Source organism: Diaphorina citri, unplaced genomic scaffold (genome assembly GCF_000475195.1).
Source record: "Diaphorina citri unplaced genomic scaffold, Diaci psyllid genome assembly version 1.1 scaffold938, whole genome shotgun sequence".
Classification (NCBI taxonomy): Eukaryota; Metazoa; Arthropoda; class Insecta; order Hemiptera; family Psyllidae; genus Diaphorina; species Diaphorina citri.
The window spans coordinates 47,707-71,852 of NW_007378369.1; the positions used below are offsets into that span (position 1 = coordinate 47,707).

The following is a 24,146-nucleotide window of genomic DNA, read 5'->3' on the forward strand; positions in this document are numbered from 1 at the left end:
ACAATACATATTGTTAGGAGTCTAACGCCACGTTATCTGTGATTAAGACTAGAACAAGTACTATCACCCACTTAGTAACATAATTGATGGTACCTTCCCAGTACATTGGATAGCAATTATACCAACACGCGCGATAACCTCGCACCAGCTCTGAAAAAAACTTCGCGACCCCATACCGCTCACTTACGATCTACACGCACAAATAGCGTGCCTATACAATGGACTACCCCTCTACAAACATCTACCTAGTAGAGGTGTGTAAATAAAGGAGTAAATTTGATAATGGTACTTCTGATTCTTGAAGCGCATTTGACTATAGTATGAGTTCAACCATGAACTCAACAAGAACAGAGTCAACAATTTTCAATCTATCACGAGTTCATACAAGTAACGAGCAACTAACAACAAACTGAACTGTGTCGGATATCAAAATACATAAGTTCAAGAGTCTCTCCAATTTGGTAAGTAAGTATCACAGTAACTGTGGCCTCCTTCTGCACACAAATCTTGAATTTTCAACTATTAGATAGAACCAATAGTAACGTCTCACAATATCTCCAACATAGAATTAATGAACCCAATCATAGACTGTCATTCAGCTCATTCGCCACAAGCTGTAGACAACTATCTACTTTAGACAATGACGCTATTGTACAAACAAGTTGTAAATGTGCAAATTACAACAGAGAGAAGAATAGAGACTTGAAATATAATTGATATAAAAAAAAGGAGAAAATGAACCCAGGATTCAGCGTGCAAGCTAGTGTGATACCCACTTGGCCAAAGATGCTCGAATCCTAATTATTTTCAGGAGCCAGAGTGCATCCCACCATTCCAAGATCATTTAACCCTCTTGTGCGTATACATACTTAACCATGGGCCACTCTATCACTCTCTTTTACAATTTGTCAATTCTATTCTATTTTCCCATAGGTTTGTCTAAGAAGCAGCGCCAAAAGTGCGCAAACGTCTCGCTGCCCAAGGCGGCCAACGAAATTGGCCAATCAGAACGCTCAAAATTCCCCCTTCCCCTTGCAGGGGCCCCAACCGCTTCCAGCCTCCCCTACCTCCTGGCCCCCCACCCCCCCCGGGTAGTGCTCCCCCACCCCCAGGAACGGGAGGGAGTAATAATAGCCAGGGGATGGCACAACCCTTCCCCCCACCTGAAGCAAAACAGAGCAACTATAAGAATATTCTCAACAGTTCCCTGATGGGAGATTGGCCTGATAGTTTGAGGTATGTATAAAATAATCTCTTCTTTTTCTTTGTCTGAACATGGGACTTTTCCTAGACAGGGTCAGTGTTTTTCGTCAGCCTTTCAATCGGTCCTAGTTAGGGTGATTGCTTTGGGCTGACATTTGGTTTTGGCTACAAAACTCCCTGCTTAATATCCTCCAGCCAGACAGTTTTTCTTCTACAGTTATCTTCTTCTTTTTCTTCAATAATACAAGGTGTTACTAAAATACGTAGTTCTATACAATAATACAATGTGTTACTAAAATCTGATATAGGACAGGCAGTGCTTCGAACTCTCATCATTCATGCACCTCTTGGCATGCTCAATAGGGTGTAGTAGTTTCGGTTTTCTTTAGTCTGGATGGGGAACTTTAAATAGAGAGTCTGAGAGTATACCAGCCTGAATTTCCTTTGCTAAATAAATAGCAAAGGTTGAGTGCAAAGGGCATCCACTCATAAAACTTGTAGCTAAAACCTAGTGTCAGCCCAAAGCAATCACCCTAGTTAGGGCTGATTGAGAGGATGACGAAAAACGCAACCCCGTCAGTACACGGGAAAAAGAAGAAGAGAGTTTAGATTTTCTTGGCCATTGCAACTTCACTGTCGTTTCCTATGTTCATTTCATTATTCCTCTGTGCCAGGAGCTACATATCCCGGGCCCTGGAGCGATGCAAGACAGAATCCGATGAGCAGCGAGTTACCAAACAGTTGCAGAACAAGATCACCGCTGCTGTCAATAGCAATATGTTGTACATTAAGGATTGGAATGTAGAGCCTCTGCCTTTGTAAGTAGACAAATTTGATGGGAAACTTGGTTCTTGAAGTGTATCTTATATTATAAAATCAAGATCCATTCACATTTAATATTCACACACTGATCGCTCTATCTCCTGAACCACAACATCTAGAAAGCTGAAATTTGGCAGGAATATTCCTTTTATGGTCTAGGTGTGCAATAAGAAAGGATTTTGCGAAATTCTAAACCGATCCTGAGATGTGATCAATTTTTGATCGCTAAAATCTCCATAAGAAATACACAGGAAGCAGAGACTGCGGGAGAGAAATGTTCCGCTCTCGACCAACATTTTGAGTTTCGTTTATGTTTTTAGTTTGATAACTATGCAGATCAGGCTGTTGGCATCATAAAACCCCTGTTGAAACGTACCTACTTACCAATAAAAAATGGGGATTTGCCCTTAAAATAGATAGCATGTTTACTTAAGTGTTCACTCTTTCGTCCTCCTTTGTGTCTCAAAACACTTGGTAGAAAAATCAGCTTGGCTTGTATCTTGTTCCCAAGTGTTAGTACCTCCCATACTCCTGTTACTTTCACCATAAGAATGTCAGGAGTTGTGCAATAACTTCTCATAGAATAGATAGACCTGAGAGCTTTGTATATTTTTTCAGGGGCCTCTTTTGCCCATATTTATGCAGAAAATACATTGGTAATTAAATTGCTGTTATGTAGCATCTATGTCAAACATCTGATTGGCAAAATTTACTTCCGTCTGAATTTTCATACATGTATACCTAAATTAGGGCATTCAGCATTGGTTCTCAAATTATTCCAAATGGAAAAAAAGCAACCTGTAGTCTCATATCTTACACCCCACCCCTTTTTATGAACAAAATAAGCATTGGCTTTCAAGTACTCTAGCATCAATTCCAAATGTTTGATGAGCCAAAATTTACTTCAGTCTGATGTAAGAGCAAGGTTTTTCATTCATAAATACCAACAGACTTATTTTTATCATTGTTATTATTATTTTCTGCTTCAGATGGTGTAACTACTTTCAGTATCTTACTCCCATGGTTAACACTTCTATGAGGATTCAGTTTTTATTTTATCTCTACATAAATCATGAATGATAACAGCAACAACAAAATGAGTCAACAAACCATGCCTCCGCAGTCGCAGTGGTTTCCTCAAATGAATCCGTACGGATATTATGGCATGAATCAGTATGGGTAGGTGTTCATAATTATTATAAGTTGGGCTCGGCCTCCGTGGATGAGTGGGTATCACACTAGGCTTGCATGCAGGAGGTCTGGGTTTGATTCCCAGTGGGGCCAAGGTTTTTTTTGGCTCTGTGCTTGGATTTTGGGGTGCACTCAGCTTCGTGAGGACAATTGAGTAGCGACCAGTGGAGCATTAACAGAGTAAAAAGAAAAATTATAGATATCACAGAAATAGTACAGGAGGCTCTTAGTAATGCTGTGATATCGGAACTCTGGCTGAGGGACTATAAACCTCCAGGAACTCTGGTTGAGGGACTATAAACCTCCAGGAACTCTGGCTGAGGGACTATACACAGGGAGTAAACTAGTCTAAATTCCCTTGTGCTATATCAATAGCGAAGGTTGTGTGGGAAGGGCATCCATCCACTCGGAAAATTTTGTTTGGCCAAAACCAGTTGGCCTCAAAGCAATCACTCTAAAGTTGATTGAGAGGCCGACGACAAACGCCGACCCCATCTGAACATGGGAAAAGGCGAAGAAAGATTTATTTTTGAGAGAGAGGGAAGAGTTACAACTCCCTTGGGTCTTATCATCCCGAAATCAAAGAGAAATTAGGAAATTTTAAATGATTCCAGGAATCAAGAAAAAAAAAATAATAATAAAAGCTAATGTCCTTTTCCAAGAATTAAGGAAACAATGTTTAATTTCCAATATCATTGTTGCAGGAACTCCAAACGCTGCTCAGAATCCAATGAGAACTTTTCCAATGTGGAGACTGATGAAGCTCTACTCAAGAAACGGGCAGCCCGGTTTGAATCCAGCACAGACAAAGTGGAACAATTACGGTCATGTATGTAATTCCATCACTGGTCACTTCTGATTTAAAGTAGCTTCTTGATTCTAATGTCCCTTTCTGTTCTGGTGTCCTACAGTGTTTGTGCACATAAGTTTCTGCGCAGTTCTTTCTGCTCCTCCGCTAGCCCGTTTGCATAGTGGCGCTATCTAACGGACGAAAAAAACAACTGCGTAAATTCTGACGTCACACTTATTTGAACTCTTTCATTAGAACGGAAAATAAAAATTGAATTTTTGACCTTTTACAGTTATTTTTTCGGAGGTTTGACCTCTGATTTGGATTTTTACCAACTTTTTACACAGGATTCGACCATTTATTTATAATTTTTACCCATTTGCAACTGCTCCATTGAAAGAAAGAAAAAAAAAAATGCACTTGCGAGAGATTCGGTTTTGATTCCCACAGGGTCTACAATTTTGTTACATGCATATATATTATGGATTTCGTGACTGGCTGTTGTAGATTTTTTGTAGAGGTTTGATAGAGTTGACTGTAACTGCTAAGGTCTTATCGTCCCGAAATCGAAGAGAGGGAAAAAGCAGGGTGATTCCAAGGTGGTCAACCAAATTTGCGATACAAACAAGTTGCATTAAATACTGATCAAGTGTTATCACTATTGAAACTTGGAACTGAATCACTGTTAATTAATTTATTTAATTTTGACATCCTTTGTAAATACTTTTTTACTTAAGTTATATATAAAAATGGATACTTACGAGTATGTTTATATATCCCGACTTGGTTTCCCTTGAAAATGTCTATGAAAACAACAACAACTACACTAAGTTTCACTTGAAAATGTCTATGAAAAAGACGAAACTCCGAGTCGGGATATAAAAACCTACTCGTAAGTATCCATTTTTATATATAACTTAAGTAAAAAAGTTGGAACTGAATGTTTTGTATCATCTCTTCCACAGAGCCTTGTCAGCACAAAACAGGTCGACCTCGAATTCTTCTCAGCATTCCACCTCCAGCAAATCCAAACCCCAGCCCCCTGCAGCTAAAAAACAACCCACCCCCATCGAGAAACCCAGTAGCAAATCCGACGGAAAACAATCATGGTCTTTCACTTTTAATTGAAAGTTTTATTCTAGAAAGTTCTAAAGTTAAAAACCAAGTTTTGAGTAAGTCAGCTTGAAATTTTTTGAATGCCATTAAGAATGATTGGGACAGTTGTACAAAAATTGTGTGTAATAGCCTGTTTCTACTTGTCGTTCAGAACAAATTCGTGTTGTGTGAACACTCTCATATATATATATAAAAAAAATCATTGCCTATACCTATAGGATATCCATAGGATATCCAGATGTCCTATAGGCAACGATTTTCCTTTCATGTATGTATATTTATAAGTGTTTCATGTGATGTTTTTCTTCTTTGTTTTTACAGATGGCTCCCCGATGAGATTCAACATGAACTTCAACAAGAACAAATTCAACAACAATCAACAACAACAGCAACAACAACAAATGAACTTTGGTGTCAAAATGCAAGGTAAGTTCAAGAGTCTCTTCACTTTGTGAGTATCACAGCAGTACTATGTGCCTCCTTTGCGATAGATTTTAATTTTTCAACCATCTCTTCACATTGGTAATGCAACCACTGCCGCTATTTGATTAAAGATGCTTGCTACTCAATTGTCCTCTGAGGCTAATTGCACCCCAAGGACAGAGCTGAAAAAACTTCGACCCCACCCCTCCTTAGTCGCCACAATTGTAGACAACTACTTAAGTATGTGTACAATTTAGACAAGGAGTAAAATCAGCAATAGAGAGAGGAATTGTAAATGTTTAAAAATAAATAAAAGCTGATTTATTGAAAAAATTGAACCCAGGATTTTCAGCGTGCAAGCCTAGTGTGATACCCACTCAGCCACGAAGGTTGCTTGATTCCTAATTATTTTCAGGAGCCAGAGTGCACCCCACCATTCCAAGAGTACGATTTAACCCTCTTGTGGTATACATACTTAACCATGACCACTCTATCACTCTCTTTTACAATTTGTCAATTCTATTCTATTTTCCCATAGGTTTGTCTAAGAAGCAGCGCCAAAAGTTGCGCAAAAGTGCATCCACTCATAAAATTTGTAGCTAAAACCTAGTGTCAGCCCAAAGCAATCACCCTAGTTAGGGCTGATTGAGAGGATGACGAAAAACGCGACCCCGTCAGTACACGGGAAAAAGAAGAAGAAGAAGAAGAAGAAGAGTTTAGATTTTCTTGGCCATTGCAACTTCACTGTCGTTTCTTATGCTGATTTCATTATTCCTCTGTGCCGAGAAAAGCAGCCGTACCGAGAACGAACCTTATCTGTTCTCCTTGGGGAATCGGACCTGCGGCCTAGCGCTTTTATTATATTACAAGGCAGAAATGCCCATCATGAATTCCTTTGGTGTGCTGGACATCTTTTGTTTCTGAGTTCTCACTAGGAATTTTCTTTTTTGCCCAACTCGAACGAGCTTACCACTTACCAGTAGCAAGTTCTAATCGTGTGCAAGATGTAATCTTTTCATGGAATAGGCCCCAGAGAGTCAATACGCTGTTAAACGGACCGTGTGAAACGGCTTTGAAAAATGTTCGAACAAAGACGTGTCTCATATGGCAACACTGTAACCTTCAAATCCGCGCATGCGCAGAAAATTTTTCACTGGCATTCCAAAATGGCTCCGATTTCAGTCAGCTGATTTTTTCATGAAAATGCAGTTACCAAACAGTTGCAGAACAAGATCACCGCTGCTGTCAATAGCAATATGTTGTACATTAAGGATTGGAATGTAGAGCCTCTGCCTTTGTAAGTACACAAATTTGAAGGGAAACTTGGTTCTTGAAGTGTATATTGTATAAGTTTGGCAACCACAGAGAAGGTGGAAAGATTGTGTGAATTAAGACTTGAGTGAGAATGCAGAAAAATTAGGAAAGAAAAATTTGTCAAATCTGAAAATTTTAAATCCAGTTGAATTTATTTCAAAATTGTGAATCGTTCCTGAATCTATAGAAAATCTCGTATTGGAACTTAATTTTGTAAGTATTTCATCTTTTAATTCCTTTTGTCGCACCCCATTACTTTAGAAACAAACATAAAACTCAGTGACCTAGAAATCAGGCTGTATAAAACATCATAAAACCCCTATTGGAACGTACCTATACTTACCAATAAAAAAATGGGGATTTGCCCTTAAAATAGATAGCATGTTTACTTAAGTGTTCACTCTTTCGTCCTCCTTTGTGTCTCAAAACACTTGGTAATCTGAAATCTGAAAATTTTAAATCCAGTTGAATTTATTTCAAAATTGTGAATCGTTCCTGAATCTAGAGAAAATCTCGTATTGGAACATAATTTTGTAAGTATTGCATCTTTTAATTCCTTTTGTCGCACCCCATTACTTTAGAAACAAACGTAAAACTCAGTGACCTAGAAATCAGGCTGTTGGCATCATAAAACCCCTGTTGAAACGTACCTACTTACCAATAAAAAATGGGGATTTGCCCTTAAAATAGATAGCATGTTTACTTAAGTGTTCACTCTTTCGTCCTCCTTTGTGTCTCAAAACACTTGGTGTAAAACATCATAAAACCCCTGTTGAAACGTACCTACTTACCAATAAAAAATGGGGATTTGCCCTTAAAATAGATAGCATATTTACTTAAGTGTTCACTCTTTCGTCCTCCTTTGTGTCTCAAAACACTTGGTAGAAAAATCAGCTTGGCTTGTATCTTGTTCCCAAGTATTGTATAAGTTTGGCAACCACAGAGAAGGTGGAAAGATTGTGTGAATTAAGACTTGAGTGAGAATGCATTTATGTGCATGCGTTTCTGTGCATTTCTTACACTTTGATGTCACACTCTTTGAGCTTTTAATTAGGTGAACTAGCGGGATTCCGCAGCGAAGCGACGGAATTCAGCTAGTATTGTATAAGTTTGGCAACCAAAGAGAAGGTGGAAAGATTGTGTGAGTTAAGACTTGAGTGAGAATGCATTTATGTGCATGCGTTTCTGTGCATTTCTTACACTTTGATGTCACACTCTTTGAGCTTTTAATTAGAATGGCAAATGAACATTGAATTTTTGATCTTTGACAGTTACTTTTTCTGAGTTTTGACCTCAGATTTTATTATTTTTACCCTAATGCAACTGCTCCATTGCAATTCCTTCTTCTGTTCTCAGAATGGAGAACGAGCTGTCCAATGTAACCATCAAGCCGTTCCAGTTCAACAACAAGACAAACAACCTCTCCGCTCAGTCTCCGTTCCAGAAACAACCCAACTCCAGTCTCAAACAACGACTGGGTGCTATGAACAGCGGGGCTAACCAAACTCGCTCCCCATATAATAAGAACGAGAAGAATAAGAACAATCATACCCGGAATAGTGATAGATATGGGAGAAAGAGGAAAAGGTAAGTGATAATGTGAAGCTGACTCTAGTCTCAAACAGTGACTAGGTGCTATGAACAGCGGGGCTAACCAAACTCGCTCCCCATATAATAAGAACGAGAAGAATAAGAACAATCATACCCGGAATAGTGATAGATATGGGAGAAAGAGGAAAAGGTAAGTGATAATGTGAAGCTGACTCTAGTCTCAAACAGTGACTAGGTGCTATGAACAGCGGGGCTAACCAAACTCGCTCCCCGTATAATAAGAACGAGAAGAATAAGAACAATCATACCCGGCGGAATAGTGCCAGGCCCGGAATAGTGATAGATATGGGAGGAAGAGGAAAAGGTAAGTGATAATGTGAAGCTGACTCTAGTCTCAAACAGTGACTAGGTGCTAAATATTGATAGATATGGGAGGAAGAGGAAAAGGTAAGTGATATTAAAGGTAAGGTTGAATGGGCTGTAGAGCACTTTAATTCCAATTAAAATATCTTATTATTTAAAGTACCATACTTATATTTAGGTATTATAAAGAGCCCCCTAGGAAAATGACATAATAATCAATTCCTTTGCATTAGTAAACCACAACAACAAATAGCCCCCTTTTTTGTCTCTATTTTTCAATTTATTGTAGATATTTAATTGAAATTTAAAATGTTCAAAATAAAATAAAGAAAGTAGTGTCAAAAAAATAATAATATTTATGTCTAGTCAGCTTGACTAGTTGAGTTCATTATCAAAGACTTAGTAAGATTGTGAAACTACATAGGTATCACAAACGGTCACTCTGTTTTTACTCTAGTCCATATTTCTAAAAAAAATATTAATCATGATGTATTTGTGGTGAAGCTGAGAATTTTGTGGATACCACAATTTTTGTGGATATCATAGATTTACTGAGAGCCTCAATTACTAATTCTGTCCTTTTTATCATTTTTCTTTTTTACTCTGGTAATGCTGCCACTTACATTGACCACTGGTAATGGTGGACTTACATCAGTGCCCTAAATCACCAAAGTATGGAAAAGTATCTTACAAGTGTAATAGCCAATGGAAAAGCAGAATTTTGAATTTGGACGCTTCTTTACTCTGGTAATGCTGCCACTTACATTGACCACTGGTAATGGTGGACTTACATCAGACTGGTAATGGTGGACTTACATCAGCCCGCAGACAAAGTGGAACAATTTCGGTCATGTATGTAATTCCATCACTGGTCACTTCTGATTCCCGCAGACAAAGTGGAACAATTTCGGTCATGTATGTAATTCCATCACTGGTCACTTCTGATTCCTTTTAACTCCTAGCATATCTTAACCCAGTACATAACCATAACCTCTATTCTTCAAGGCTAGCCTACCCCTGTGTTCAAGAGCCACCGTAATAATTTTATTCGAGGACCACCTAATTTTTTCATTTCACCAGTGGCGTAGCGTGTATGTATGGCGTGTATGGCGGCCATACAACTCAAAAGTTTACTCTAATGCCCATAAATATTAATGGCATGTAGTGTCCTACAGCAGCAGTAGCTCCAGCTCTTCGACCCCGGGTAGTGAAAGTGAATCCACTACATCTGATTATATACCATTGAGTAACAAGAATAAGAACAAGAAAAGCAAATACAATGAGAACTCTAGATCCAAGAGAAAATCAAGGCAAGTTTTATTTCATTTTTTATTATTTTGATATAGTTGTCTGGCTGTCGGAACTCTCAGACCACGCTACGCCACTGCATTTCATCCTCTCTTATTATTAATTAGATTCATATTAGACACCCAAATTAGATAATGGCGCACCTTATTTTATAGTTGACTACATACAAAGAACCCTAGTCAACTATAAAATAAGGTAAGCCATTATCATCTTCTCTTCTCCCCCAGGTGCAAGGTATTCGAGATCAGCTCACGGTGAAAGTGTACGAGACCCACGCCCGCATTGCCCTGGAAACTAAGCAGCATGCCGAGTTCAACCAATGTCAGAACCAGCTGAGATTACTCTACTCCGAACTGAGGCCCGAGCAGGTTCAAAACCGTCTCGAATTTACCGCCTATCGGATTTTATACTACATCTTTACCAAGGACACTATGGGTAAGGACAAACAACATAGTTTTTTAACGCTTTAATGGCAGGCCTGTAAGCGCTTCCACCCAACCAAAGATGTTAACCTGTGTGAAGTTGGTGACAAATTGTATCGAAAAATAGGTAAACAATTTCGGGGGTTTTCAAAAATGGCTCATTTCTCGTTTTTTGTAACCAAAATGAAATGTGACGAATATTGGTACAATGACGATTATTGGTACAACAAGGACTATTGGGTGTTTTACCTTGCCAAGGATACTATGGGTAAGTCTACTCGGAACTAAGTCCCGAGCAGGTTCAAAACCGTCTCGAGTTTACCGCCTATGCCTATAGGATCTTGTATTATATCTTTACCAAGGATACTATGGGTGAGATTTACAAATCTACAACAAACGAACGAAAATGTGATTGTGAAAAAGCGAAAGCTTTTTTAGTATTTTTCCCCCAAGTGTTGAAACCAACAAATTGGTGTTTATTTCATCAGGTGTAAATGACAATATTTTATCGCGAAAATATCAAATAAAATCAGAAAATGTTCCTTGTCCCCGAAATTTTGAAAATATTTTCATGATATCTGTGACTTGGTGGTTTTTGTGAAATCTCCGGTGAATACCGTATCGTATGCCAACAGAGGATACAGCTCTGATGAACGCAAACATCCGGAATGGATTTATGTATTTTGATACCTGTTTTTTTTTATTATTATTATTTTTAAATGTTCACTTTTAATCTTATCAAATAAAGAGAGTATTCTCGTTTTTTGTAACCAAAGTGAAATGTGACGAATATTGGTACAATGACGATTATTGGTACAACAAGGACTATTGGGTATTTTACCTTGCCAAGGATACTATGGGTAAGTCTACTCGGAACTAAGTCCCGAGCAGGTTCAAAACCGTCTCGAGTTTACCGCCTATAGCGAGAACTCTAGATCCAAGAGAAAATCAAGGCAAGTTTTATTTAATTTTTTATTATTTTGATATAGTTGTCTGGCTGTCGGAACTCTGGCTGAGGGACTATGAACCTCCAGGAACTCTGGCTGAGGGACTATACACAGGGAGTAAACTAGTCCCAATTCCCTTATGCTATATCAATAGCGAAGGTTGTGTGCGAAGGGCATCCACTCGGAAATTTTGTTCAGCCAAAACCAGTTGGCCTCAAAGCAATCACTCTAAAGTTGATTGAGAGGCCGACGACAAACGCTGACCCCTTCTGAACATGGGAAAAGGTGAAGAAAAAGAAGATTTATTATTATTTATTTTATTTATTTTTTTATTAAGGGCTTTAACAGCTAGCCACTGGCGTGGTCATTCGCCCTGGTTCCGAATTGGTATTAAATTAATTTATATGCATCGATACGCTTAAGGTAAAGATTTATTTTTGAGAGAGAGGGAAGGGTTACAACTCCCTTGGGTCTCATCATCCCGAAATCAAAGAGAAATTAGGAAGCAATATTTAATTTTAAATGATTCCAGGAATCAAGAAGAAAAAAAAAATATTAAAAGCTAATGTCCTTTTCCAAGAATTAAGGAAACCTACCTCGGTGGTGTAGTGGTCAAGGCGCTCGCCTGTTAAACAGGAGGGCGTGGGTTCAATCCCAGCCGAGGTATAGAATTTTATCCTCAATATAATTTGAGAATTTGACCACAATCTGAGCACTATTATTATAATTTCCAATATCATTGTTGCAGGAACTCCAAGCGCTGCTCAGAATCCAATGAGAACTTTTCCAATGTGGAGACTGATGAAGCTCTACTCAAGAAACGGGCAGCCCGGTTTGAATCCAGCAACAACAATACAGGTAATATTTATTATTATTATTATTATTTTTTAAGAGGTTTAACAGAGGGAACTGTAACTGCTATGGTCTTATCGTCCCGAAATCGAAGAGAGAAGGAAGACAGGATAGGAGAAAGCCAGGTGTTCCGAGAACGAACATTATCCCATCAGGATAAAATCCGCCCCGGGCGGGAATCGAACCCGCGGCCTAGCGCTTCCATCGAGAACGAACATTATCCCATCAGGATAAAATCCGCCCCGGGCGGGAATCGAACCCGCGGCCTAGCGCTTACAAGGTAGAAGTCTTATCGTCCCGAAATCGAAGAGAGAAGGAAGACAGGATAGGAGGAAAGCCAGCCGTTCCGAGAACGAACATTATCCCCGCCCCGGGCGGGAATCGAACCCGCGGCCTAGCGCTTACAAGGCAGACGCACTACCAACTAAGCTAACTAGGCTGGCTACAGGTAATAATAAGAGAATATCACAATTTTTGCATAATATATAGTCAGCTTGTCGTAGTGATAACTACACTCGCCTTGCATGCGAAAAACTCGTGTTCCATTCCCAGTGGAGTTAAAAAAATTGTAACATGCAAATGGTCAAGTTCATAACTGGATGTTGTTGGGCCCACTCAGCTTCCTAAGGTAAATGAGCAGCTACGTATGTAATAAAAATGTTAAAATGAAGCCAGAGGTAAAATGACCTAGTAGTCAAATAACCCGACATTTGCAAACAACAACAACAACAACAACATGCTCATTAAAACCAGAGGTAATAAAAATGTTAATGCTCATTGAAACCAGAGGTAATAATAAAAATGTAAATGCACATAGAAACTACATAGTACAAGAGAAAGAAAATGTTAATGCTCATTGAAACCAGAGGTAATAAAAATATAAATGCACATAGAAACTACATACCTAGTACAAGAGAAAGAAATGAGACAATCAGACTTGAGTAATGTTAATGCTCATTGAAACCAGAGGTAATAATAAAAATGTAAATGCACATAGAAACTACATAGTACAAGAGAAAGAAATGAGACAGTCAGACTTGAGTAAAGTGGGCAATTAGGGCGGGGGAATATGTCCGTTTGACTTTAGGCCAGTCGGGCCTTCAGGGCTCTGTAGGGGCCTTTTTCAAAAATGTGTACATAGGAAGAAAAAAACAGTTCACCATAACTATTGAACTTTTTTTATTAATTTTAAATTTGGTAAATATATAACAGTCCATGGACATTTATTTTGCTTTGGTGAGTTGCTGGTTTTGATGGCCCTTGGTTGGAGTGAACTCCAAGTTGTCCCGGTGCGAAGAACCGTCCATCTTGAGGACATCCGCTCAGACAAAAATTTGGTTTCCAAGGTCTGCCTAACCATTATGATTTTTTTTTAAAGTTGGTTCATGTTATTTAACTATACTGATCTGATAGGTTATCTACATTTTATTATGTTGGTACTTAAATTGGATTTTCTTTCTTTCTCAGATCAACTCGTCATATATCTTGGTGTGATGTCAAGGAGTGCTGTCCAGCTTTCCTGCTTTCCTGTCTGCATAGGGAGTTCTGCCCGTCCGTAGAACACACAGGTCATATCCACAATCCTGAATGAGTGTGATTTATGCAGAGGATCCCCACATGACACTCACCATCTGTTTAATTGCCCCAAAAATCCCACCACCCTTACACCCATGGATTTGTGGAGGAACCCAATAGCCACTGCAAGATTCCTAAAACAGTTTCAGAAAGTGAAGACATTGTGTAATTTGGTGAACCTGCTGCTACTACAACATTTATTTTGCTCTTTATATTCTGATATCGGTCCATCCTATGTAGATCCTGGGGAAACAAACCCAGGACTTTCAGAATGGCCTGCACATTCCCACTGGGGCAATCTTATCCTCGTTAATTAATTTCCCCTCTCGTGCTTGTTACTAGGTGCTCGCAAATCCTTCAGCAATTTCAACGTGAACTTCGACAGCTTTGATCTGATTGGTCGAGGAGGCATGGGAGGGGAGGAAGAGTTTGACCTTGACTCGTGTCACGTGGTCGGTACCAGTACTCAGGTGGAGAAGCAGTTCTTCCGATTAACAGCGGTAAGTGTAGGGGAAAGTTCTTTGATTTGATTGGTCGAGAGGGAAAGGGGAGGAGTTTAGCTTTGATTTGATTGGTCGACCTTTTTTTTCAAATGGAAATCTATTAAACTTTCTTTTTACCTTTTTTAAAAGTACGAACATTTTTTCAATTTTGACTAAAGGTTAGAATTTTTTCATAACATTGTAGTGTATGGATTTCTGACATTCCATCCAAACAAATTCAAGTACCTAAATCCCATTTTAGTACTAATCATTTTGATGGTCGATTTTTAGTGTCACTAATTGAAATTGAACCTCTGATTAATCTATGTTTATTACTGCTTTTTCTCTTCAGGCTCCAGAGCCCTCAATGGTTCGACCCCCGGAAATCCTCGAAAAATCCCTGGCCCATGTTAAGCAGAAGTGGGAACAAACCAAGGATATCGTCTACGCCACCAGTCAACTCAAGTCAATACGACAAGATCTTACCGTAAGTTTGTTTGCTTGTTTTTTTTTTATGTTTTACAGTCCCGAAATGGAAATGAGAGCAGGATAGGAGAAAGCCAATCGTCCTGGCTTTCTTTTTTGTTTTATGGCTTTTTTTATGTTTTATAGTCCCGAAATGGGAATGAGGGCAGGATAGGAGAAAGCCAGAACCAAGACACATCAGTATGTCTTTTCAAAATGGACCCACTCGGTGGTACACTGGAGGTAGGTGTTTGCGTAGGATATCGGGTTCGAATCTTTTTTGAGGTTTGATTGAGGGAAATGTAAGAACGGAGGAGGTCTTCTAGTCTCGAAATCAAAGAGAGAATGAGAGGATAGGAGAAAGCCAGTCGTTCCAAGATCGAAGCTTCTTAAATGACACATCAGTATGTCTTTTCAAAATGGACCCACTCGGTGGTACAGTGAAGGTGGGTATTTGCGTAGGATATCATGTTCGAATCTTTTTTGAGGTTTGATTGAGGGAAATGTAAGAACGGAGGAGGTCTTCTAGTCTCGAAATCAAAGAGAGAATGGGAGGATAGGAGAAAGCCAGTCGTTCCAAGATCGAAGTTCCTTAAATCACACATTGAAATTGAAATGGATTTATTGATCAATCAATTGTTACATTATAAATATATACAACCAATACCTAGCTTTGGTACATTTGATCAAAAGTCATAAACTAAATATGAAAAAAGAGGAGAGAAAGAGAAAAAGAGGAGAGAAAGAGAAAACATCAGAATATCTTTTCAAAATAGACCAAGTCGGTAGTACCGTGGAGGTATTTGTGTAGGATATCGGGTTCAAATATTTTTTCGAGGCTTGTATCGATTTTTTTTCCATTGTTTTTCTTCTTTTTTTTTTAAAAAAAAAGAGGTTTGACAAAGGGAACCGGAACTAGGGACCATAAACCTCCAGGAACTCTGGCTGAGGGACTATACACAGGGAGTAAACTAGGCCAAATTTCCTTATGCTATATCAATAGCGAAGGTTGTGTGCGAAGGGCGTCCCGCTCGGAAAATTTTGTTCAGCCAAAACCAGTTGGCCTCAAAGCAATCACTCTAAAGTTGATTGAGAGGCCGACGACAAACGCCGACCCCATCTGAACATGGGAAAAGGTGAAGAAAAAGAAGATTTATTTTTGAGAGAGAGGGGAAGGGTTACAACTCCCTTGGGTCTCATCATCCCGAAATCAAAGAGAAATTAGCAAACAATTTTTAATTTTAAATGATTCCAGGAATCAAGAAGAAAAAAAAAAAAAAAGCTAATGTCCTTTTCCAAGAATTAAGGAAACACTGTTTAATTTCCAATATCATTGTTGCAGGAACTCCAAGCGTTACTCAGAATCCAATGAGAACTTTTCCAATGTGGAGACTGATGAAGCTCTACTCAAGAAGCGGGCAGCCCGGTTTGAATCCAGCAACAACAATTCAGGTAATAACAAGAGAATATCACAATTTTTGCATCGTTGAGACACATCCACCTGCCCACTTTGTAACCAAAATGAAAATATGAACGCGGATCACATTGCAGTCTGCCCAAACTTAATAAACAACGACAACATTGTATCCAAATATTGGGACGCAAGGAGAAAAATGACATAATAGTCAATCTCAAGCATTAGATAACAACAACAACAACAAAGAATAAGACAGGATCTTGTATTATATCTTTACCAAGGACACTATGGGTAAGGACAAACAACATGGTTTTTTTAACGCTTTAATGGCAGGCCTGTAAGCTCGAGTTCCACCCAACCAAAGATGTTAACCTGTGTGAAGTTGGTGACAAATTGTATCGAAAAATAGGTGAAAAATTTCGGGGGTTCTCAAAAATGGCTCATCTCTCGTTTTTTGTAACCAAAGTGAAATGTGACGAATATTGGTACAGTGACGATTATTGGTACAACAAGGACGATTGGGTGTTTTACCCTGCCAAGGATACTATGGGTAAGTCTACTCGGAACTAAGTCCCGAGCAGGTTCGAAACCGTCTCGAGTTTACCGCCTGTCGGATCTTGTATTATATCTATACCAAGGATACTATGGGTAAGATTTACAAATGTACAACAAACGAACGAAAATGTGTTTGTGAAAAAGCGAAAGCTTTTTTTTTTTAGTATTTTCCCCCAAGTGTTGAAACCAACAAATTGGTGTTTATTTCATCAGGTGTAAATGACAGTATTTTATCACGAAAATATCAAATAAAATCAGAAAATGTTCCTTGTCCCCGAAATTTTGAAAATATTTTCATGATATCTGACTTGCTGATTTTTGTGAAATCTCCCGTGAATACCGTATCGTATGCCAACAAAGGATACAGCTCTGATGTAGGTACGCAAACATCCGGAATGGATTTATGTATTTTGATACCTGTTTTTTTTTTATTTATTATTATTTTTTTTCTAAATGTTTACTTTTAATCTTATCAAATAAAGAGAGTATTAATATGAGATTCTTCTTTCTCTAAGATTTAATATTTTACTCTTCCCTCGTATCTGTTCTCCCATCAGATCTGACCATGACTCTCGCCTCTCTCTCATCTTTGGACAAGGAAGACCCCACCATTCGGTTTGCCTTGTCTGTCCAATCCGCCTGGTGTCTGGGCAACTACCATCAGCTTTTCTCTCTGTACAGGCGCGCCCCGCTAAGTAGCGCGCACGTCATGGATTTGTTCCTGGAACGCGAGCGCAAGCAGGCCACGGCGCGACTGCTCAAAGCGTATGTATTCTGTGGGGGAAAATTGGGTTGGGAAGTCTGTAGGTTTAATTTTTTACGTGTGTTTTCAATCGCACTTGTTATAGGGAATCTTTACAAGGTGAGAAAAAAATATTGGTATATTAAAAATGGTATTTGTACTAAAAAAAGTTTAGAAAAGTAATTTTTTTCTTAGTTTTTTTTTTTTTTTTTTTTTTTTTAATATGGTCAAGTTTTCAGAAAAAACCAAGCCCCGGTGTTCATTTTTTACATGTAAAGCTTTTTTTTTAATAATTATTTTAATCATTACTTACAGAAGTGTCATATACATATGTAGGCGAACTAATGGTTTCTTCTCTCTTTACAGGTTGCTAGTGTCCCTTTTGCATTTTGTAATAGCTTATTTGAATATTGAATAATAAAAATTAGCTACAGACCTACTTAGGGAAAGTACCTAGAAAAAAAAAAAAACAAAAAAAACAATGTACTTAACAAATTGTACTGGCAAAAGCACAGTAAAGGCCAAGATTATTATTACCTACTTAGGTATAAATAAAAAAGGGGGGGGGGTAAAAGCACAGTTATTTCACTAGTTCCTTCATTCTGATAAATCACTAAAATTTGTATCCGCCCTGAACAAATGCTGCTGATTATAGGTTAAAAAAACTTTCTCATATCGAGAATATATATTAAATAAAGACCCTTCACTTACAAAGCTATTATAAAATGCTCTCCCCCCCCGTCCCCCCATACTAACCTCTCGTCCCTTCTGCTTTGCCTTTTTAGCTACCGTCCCACCCTCCCCCTAGATTTTCTCGTCAAGACCTTAGCCTTCTCGGATATCGACGCGACCGACAGCGCGCGACAATTCCTGGTCGCGTTGGGCGTCAAATTTTCCGACGCGGACCAGAGCACGATCAACTGTAAGGATAGTTGCCCTGTGGTCGCTGCAGCGGTCAATAGCGGTGCCGCAGCGACGTAGTGACTTTGCCGGAGTTGCGGTTCGGTGGATTTTGGCCGATATATCGATTGGCGGATATATCGATTGACGGACTTATCGATAGACCTGGATTCGATATCGAAAGCATTTTATGACGAAATCTTCGAAAAGATTGGCCGATCAATGTATGGAAAGTCCTGGATATCGATATGGAAAGTATTTTATGACGAAATCTTCTGTGCCTATAAGACGTTTCGATGCATTTCCGTGACTTTCTCCTGGAAATTGACTTCTTCGTGGAATTTGGAGACTTGCCATTTCACTGAGTTCTTCACCTGTCCTGTCGATTGACCAGACCAATTTTATTCGATATTTTTATCCAATTTTTCAAAAAAGGTTTGGGTGAAACCTCGACAAAGAACTTCAAAAACTATCTGGATTTTTACCCTCCGAATGCAATATTTCCAAAGATACTAATCTCACAAAGATTCCGAATCTTCCCATGAAATCCAACTTCTTGGTATTCTCATGATGTTTTGGTCTTCAAGAGCTCTCGAACCTTGGTGGTCCTGTTCTTCAGAAGATGTGTTTAAAACGGAGTCAGTATTCAACAAATGAGAAGTGTTCAATCTAATTGGTCCGGAACAAGTCCCTTCATCAGTTTCAAATGGATAGTGGCTCAACAATTCAACTCTCTTCACTCATTTGACGTATATACGGCTTTTCAAGGAATTCTTCATACATGGGACAACGTGCTTTTCAAGGACCACCTTTCATTGTCGGAGGACAGAAATAATCTGAGAGTTATGAACAGAAATGATCTGAGCCAGGAGGAATATTGGTGATTTAACAAGGACTTGGATTGGACATCATTTGCTGATTCTTCCAGGATTATCCAATGGAAACCAATGATTTTCATGGTACACTATTCAATTGAGTTTATTGAACAAGAGATTCAACCGGACAATATTTAAGTGATGCAACCACCAGATATTTTTGGTGGTTATATTAATTTTATAATCAACCAGGAAAAAGGTTGAATAGGAATCAAGATGAGAAATTATGATTAAGGATTTCACATGCTTCAAGAAATTGAGATTTTTCAGACGCCTGAAATGAAACAATGGAATGCCATTCTGTAACCTTACGTCAAATCCTTTTCCAGGACATTTCCAGGTGGACATCAGGATTGAAAAATTACAGACGAGAGATTCAACCGGACAATATTAAAGTGATGCAACCACCAGATATTTTTAGTGGTCGTATGAATTTTATAATCAACCAGGAAAAAGGTTGAATAGGAATCAAGATGAGATTATATGATTAAGGATTTCACATGCTTCAAGAAATTGACATTTTTCAGACGCCTGAAATGAAACGGTGGAATGCCATTCTGTAACCTTACGTCAAATCCTTTTCCAGGACATTTCCAGGTGGACATCAGGATTGAAAAATTACATAAGACATGAAATTTATTTCTATTTATATCAAAAACCTAATCGAAAAACGCTTTTTAAGTCTTGAAAATTAATTGAAGGGACGAAAAACTCTTGAGAAAATAACAGAAAATCCCATTTTCCAGCTCTAAAGAACATGGATATTTTCCGACATTAAAACAATATGGACAGCTTCTTATACTCTTTTTCGAACAACACGAATCTCTTCCCATCTCTCTCAGATTATCGTGCGCGCGCATTCCAGCAAGCTCCGCCCAGTGTCGAAGTCCCTCTCCTGGAATCTCATTGGCTAAAGTTCCTCTGGAAGGCGTGACTCATCGCATGTAGTGGATTTCATTGGCTGAACATCTTCTAGGAGGCGTGACCTATCGTATATCTTGGATACCATTGGTTGAAGACAATCTAGGAGGCGTGATTTAATGCATATCTTGGATCCCATTTGCTGAACATCTTCTTGGAGGCGTGAGCTAACACATTTCTTGGATGCCATTGGCTGATACCAGTAATGACGTCACCACGATGAAGTTCCAAGACCTGCCTGAATATAAGTTTGGTACTTTAAAGAGTTCTTAATAGGATATTTTAATTGGAATTAAAGTGCTCTACAGCTCATTCAACTAAAGTTGGTGTCGGGCTGTAGTTATTTTCTTTTTAGGTTAGATGTAAATATTTAATTTGTGCCAATTAGTCCTTTTTTTCCTTTAACTCGTGTTCCATTCCCAGTGGAGTTAAAAAAATTGTAACATGCAAATGGTCAAGTTCACAACTGGATGCTGCTGGGCCCACTCAGCTTCCTAACGTAAATGAGCAGCTAGGTATGTAATAAAAATGTTAATGCTCATTGAAACCAGAGGTGATAAAAATGTAAATGCACATAGAAACTACATAGTACAAGAGAAAGAAATGAGACAGTCAGACTTGAGTAATGTTAATGCTCATTGAAACCAGAGGTAATAAAAATGTAAATGCACAATTTTTGCATAATATATAGTCAGCTTGTCGTAGTTATAGCTACACTCGCCTTGCATGCGAAAAACTCGTGTTCCATTCCCAGTGGAGTTAAAAAAATTGTAACATGCAAATGGTCAAGGTCATAACTGGATGTTGCTGCGCCCACTCAGCTTCCTAAGGTAAATGAGCAGCTAGGTAGGTATGCAATAAAAATGTTAATGCTCATTAAAACGAGAGGTAATAAAAATGTTAATGCTCATTGAAACCAGAGGTAATAAAAATGTAAATGCACATAGAAACTACATAGTACAAGAGAAAGAAATGAGACAATCAGACTTGAGTAATGTTAATGCTCATTGAAATCAAAGGTAATAAAAATGTAAATGCACATCGAAACTACATAGTACAAGAGAAAGAAATGAGAAAATCAGACTTGAGTTGTAGATCCTGGGGAAACAAACCCAGGACTTTCAGAATGGCCTGCACATTCCCACTGGGGCAACCTTATCCTCGTTAATGGAGGAGTTGCAAATGGGTAAAAATTATAAATAAATGGTCGATTCCTATGTAAAAAGTTGGGAAAAATCCACCTAAGTGTTGAAACCAACAAATTGGTGTTTATTTTCATCAGGTGTAAATGACAGTATTTTATCGCGAAAATATCAAATAAAATCAGAAAATGTTCCTTGTCCCCGAAATTTTAAATTATTTTCATGTTATCTGACTTGCTGATTTTTGTGAAATCTCCCGTGAATACCGTATCGTATGCCAACAAAGGATACAGCTCTGATGAACGCAAACATCCGGAATGGATTTATGTATATTGATACCTGTTTTTTTTTTATTATTATTATTTTTTTTATTATTCTAAATGTTTACTTTTAATCTTATCAAATAAAGAGAGTATTAATATGAGATTCTTCTTTCTCTAATATCTTCTCTAAGATTTAATATTTTGCTCTTCCCTCATATCTGTTCTCCCATCAGATCTGACCATGACTCTCGCCTCTCTCTCATCTCTGGACAAGGAAGACCCCACCATTCGGTTTGCCTTGTCTGTCCAATCCGCCTGGTGTCTGGGCAACTACCATCAGCTTTTCTCTCTGTACAGGCGCGCCCCCCTAAGTAGTGCGCACGTCATGGATTTGTTCCTGGAACGCGAGCGCAAGCAGGCCACGGCGCGACCTAGTTTTTCAAAACAAACTAATCACTCTTAGGGTTTGTTGATTTTTCATTAGTTTGTTATACCAAATTAATTCCCTGTTGGGTTTTGATGGTTTCAGTTTAATTTCTTTTACAAACTCATTTTCTGTTCCTGAATTTTCGTCATAGTTTCTGCGAACAACCTTGAAACGTGCAACTGTGTTGAGTCGATTTATTCATTTTATGTAGCTTTCTGATTATTTGCAACCGATGACTTTTGATTTTCACCCCGTGGTACCCAATTCTCTTGCAGCTCCTGCCGTGCCGCATTTGCACCCAGCCTGAACACATTACCCCCACATCTCAGCGGGATGGTAAATACCCCAGGTACAAATTAGTTATTCTATTGCTTCATTCAGTGACGATTTTGTGATCACGTTTTTGAGCCATTGGACGAAAGTTGAGAATTTGAGAGAAGGTACCCCCTTTTTCATTTCTGCGCAAAGTGTCTTGCCATTTCTTGCTTGTTTTTCCAATTCTATTGAAGCAAAGTCACGGGGGTTTACCCTTTATTCGGCGACAACTACCAGCCTACTCATATTAACCTCAGCCAGCCCGAGTCGGGTGGAGAAAAGCCATCATTAGCACGCGATTACCAAGGTGGTATCCCATCCTAAATCGAAATCATTCGAACTTCGAAAGAATTTTATCCATTCTGGTCACATAACCCAAATGGACACCCATGGGGATCAGCCAGCAGTAATCCATGGGGGTGTATTTTTTACGAGCAATCACCGGCACCACCCTGGATTTTCAAAAAGTAAATGTACCAAACTTGATTTTGAGTTTGGAACAACAGCAGGAGAAATTCAGTACCCAGCATACGCGTAGGTCGTCAACATTCTCAAGTCCCCACTGATTTGTTTGTCATCTTAAAACAATTAAATCTCCATTGCTTGTAGCTCGTTCCATCGTAACAATACAGGTACCTACATCCTTAATAGATATTTGTAGCCATACTCTCGAGATTTAACTTTCTACGAGGACAAGTTCTTTAAGATTCTGATAAGAGATTGTCTTGAGTGTGTAGCTCGTTCCATCGTAACAATACAGGTACCTACATCGTTAATAGATATTTGTAGCCATACTCTCGAGATTTAACTTTCTACGAGGACAAGTTCTTTAAGATTCTGATAAGAGATTGTCTTGAGTGAAGTGACCTAGGATGATTCATGCTGTCATCAGGAGTGGGTTTGACGTTGATCCCAGCCCAGAATATTCGTCTGACGATTTTCTTTTAGCGTGTGACGCTTTGTTTGTTTGTTTCACCTCTTGACCGATTTGTCCTGTTAAATGAAATTTGGCAAACATGTTCAATAAATAGAGAACATTTTCTCAATAGGTTTTGAGCCATTTGGAAATCTCTAGAGCATTATAGTCATCAACCTTAAGCTCCGCGGACTCAAAATTGGTGGCTGCGAACCCCCAATTTGCTTCAGGTGGCCTAATGGCAATCACTGCCTGACCGATTTTTCCTATTTAAATGAAGTCTGGCAAAAATGTTCAACAAACGAAGAACATTTTCAATAGATTTTGAGCCGTTTGAAAATCTCTAGAGCAGTATAGTCATCAACCTTAAGCTCCGCGGACTCAAAATTGGTGGCTGCGAACCCCCAATTTGCTTCAGGTGGCCTAATGGCAATCGCTGCTCTAGAGGTTCTTTTTCTGAGTGACTTTAGAGCTGTGTCCACACATAGTCTAAGACCATCGTTCGACGAGGTGAATCTATGTCGTGACAGTGTATGATATGTTGTGACATCGATCAAAGGCCGTCGACTATGTAGGGATACAGCTTTAAAGGTGGAAGAAACTTACCTATGACGTCGCCACAGCTCCCACGAGATGAATCCTTGCAGGGCAGGATTACTTTCGTCCACCAGGGAGCCTCCGCGACTTCTGCAGAAGGCCAGAGAGTCCCTCAGGTTCATCGGACGGCGGTTGTAGAAGATGTAACACTTGCCGTTGTACGTGGCAGTGCTGCCTGGTGGCTGATCCCGGAACTGGAGTATAAATAGAATAGCGGAGGGTGTGTCCGTGATGGGTAGCTCGCTACGGGGA

The 24,146-nt window shown here is 38.9% G+C and overlaps 2 protein-coding genes and 1 long non-coding RNA gene across 3 annotated transcripts in view; 2 read left to right on the top strand and 1 right to left on the bottom strand.

The window, feature by feature from the left end:
* Window positions 1–16,314, top strand: part of LOC103513196 (leukocyte receptor cluster member 8 homolog) — an 18,143-nt gene extending 1,829 nt beyond the window's left edge. Inside the window, exons 4-13 of the mRNA XM_026826467.1 lie at window positions 951–1,236; window positions 1,878–1,956; window positions 6,778–6,842; window positions 8,216–8,404; window positions 8,733–8,774; window positions 9,949–10,083; window positions 12,199–12,308; window positions 14,220–14,377; window positions 14,712–14,854; window positions 16,167–16,314. Coding sequence (XP_026682268.1) covers window positions 951–1,236; window positions 1,878–1,956; window positions 6,778–6,842; window positions 8,216–8,404; window positions 8,733–8,774; window positions 9,949–10,083; window positions 12,199–12,308; window positions 14,220–14,377; window positions 14,712–14,854; window positions 16,167–16,314 — 1,355 coding nt within the window. The remainder of the gene's footprint in view (window positions 1–950; window positions 1,237–1,877; window positions 1,957–6,777; window positions 6,843–8,215; window positions 8,405–8,732; window positions 8,775–9,948; window positions 10,084–12,198; window positions 12,309–14,219; window positions 14,378–14,711; window positions 14,855–16,166) is intronic.
* A 202-nt stretch (window positions 16,315–16,516) lies between these two features.
* Window positions 16,517–19,443, top strand: LOC103513193 (leukocyte receptor cluster member 8 homolog). Its single transcript, XM_008478004.2, has 3 exons — window positions 16,517–16,532; window positions 17,354–17,561; window positions 18,324–19,443. Exons 1-3 carry the CDS (start codon window positions 16,529–16,531, stop codon window positions 18,517–18,519), a joined length of 408 nt encoding a protein of 135 aa, XP_008476226.1. The 5' UTR covers window positions 16,517–16,528; the 3' UTR covers window positions 18,520–19,443.
* Window positions 19,444–20,117: 674 nt separating this feature from the next.
* The window catches only part of LOC113469055, a 7,911-nt gene continuing 3,882 nt past the window's right edge, over window positions 20,118–24,146 (bottom strand). The window contains exon 2 of the long non-coding RNA XR_003392596.1: window positions 20,118–20,468. This is a non-coding gene — a long non-coding RNA (uncharacterized LOC113469055). The remainder of the gene's footprint in view (window positions 20,469–24,146) is intronic.

Coding starts and splice junctions, on each gene's coding strand:
- LOC103513193 (XM_008478004.2), top strand. Junction 17,562..18,323: donor ACGGCGCGACTGCTCAAAGC/GTATGTATTCTG, acceptor TTGCCTTTTTAG/CTACCGTCCCACCCTCCCCC.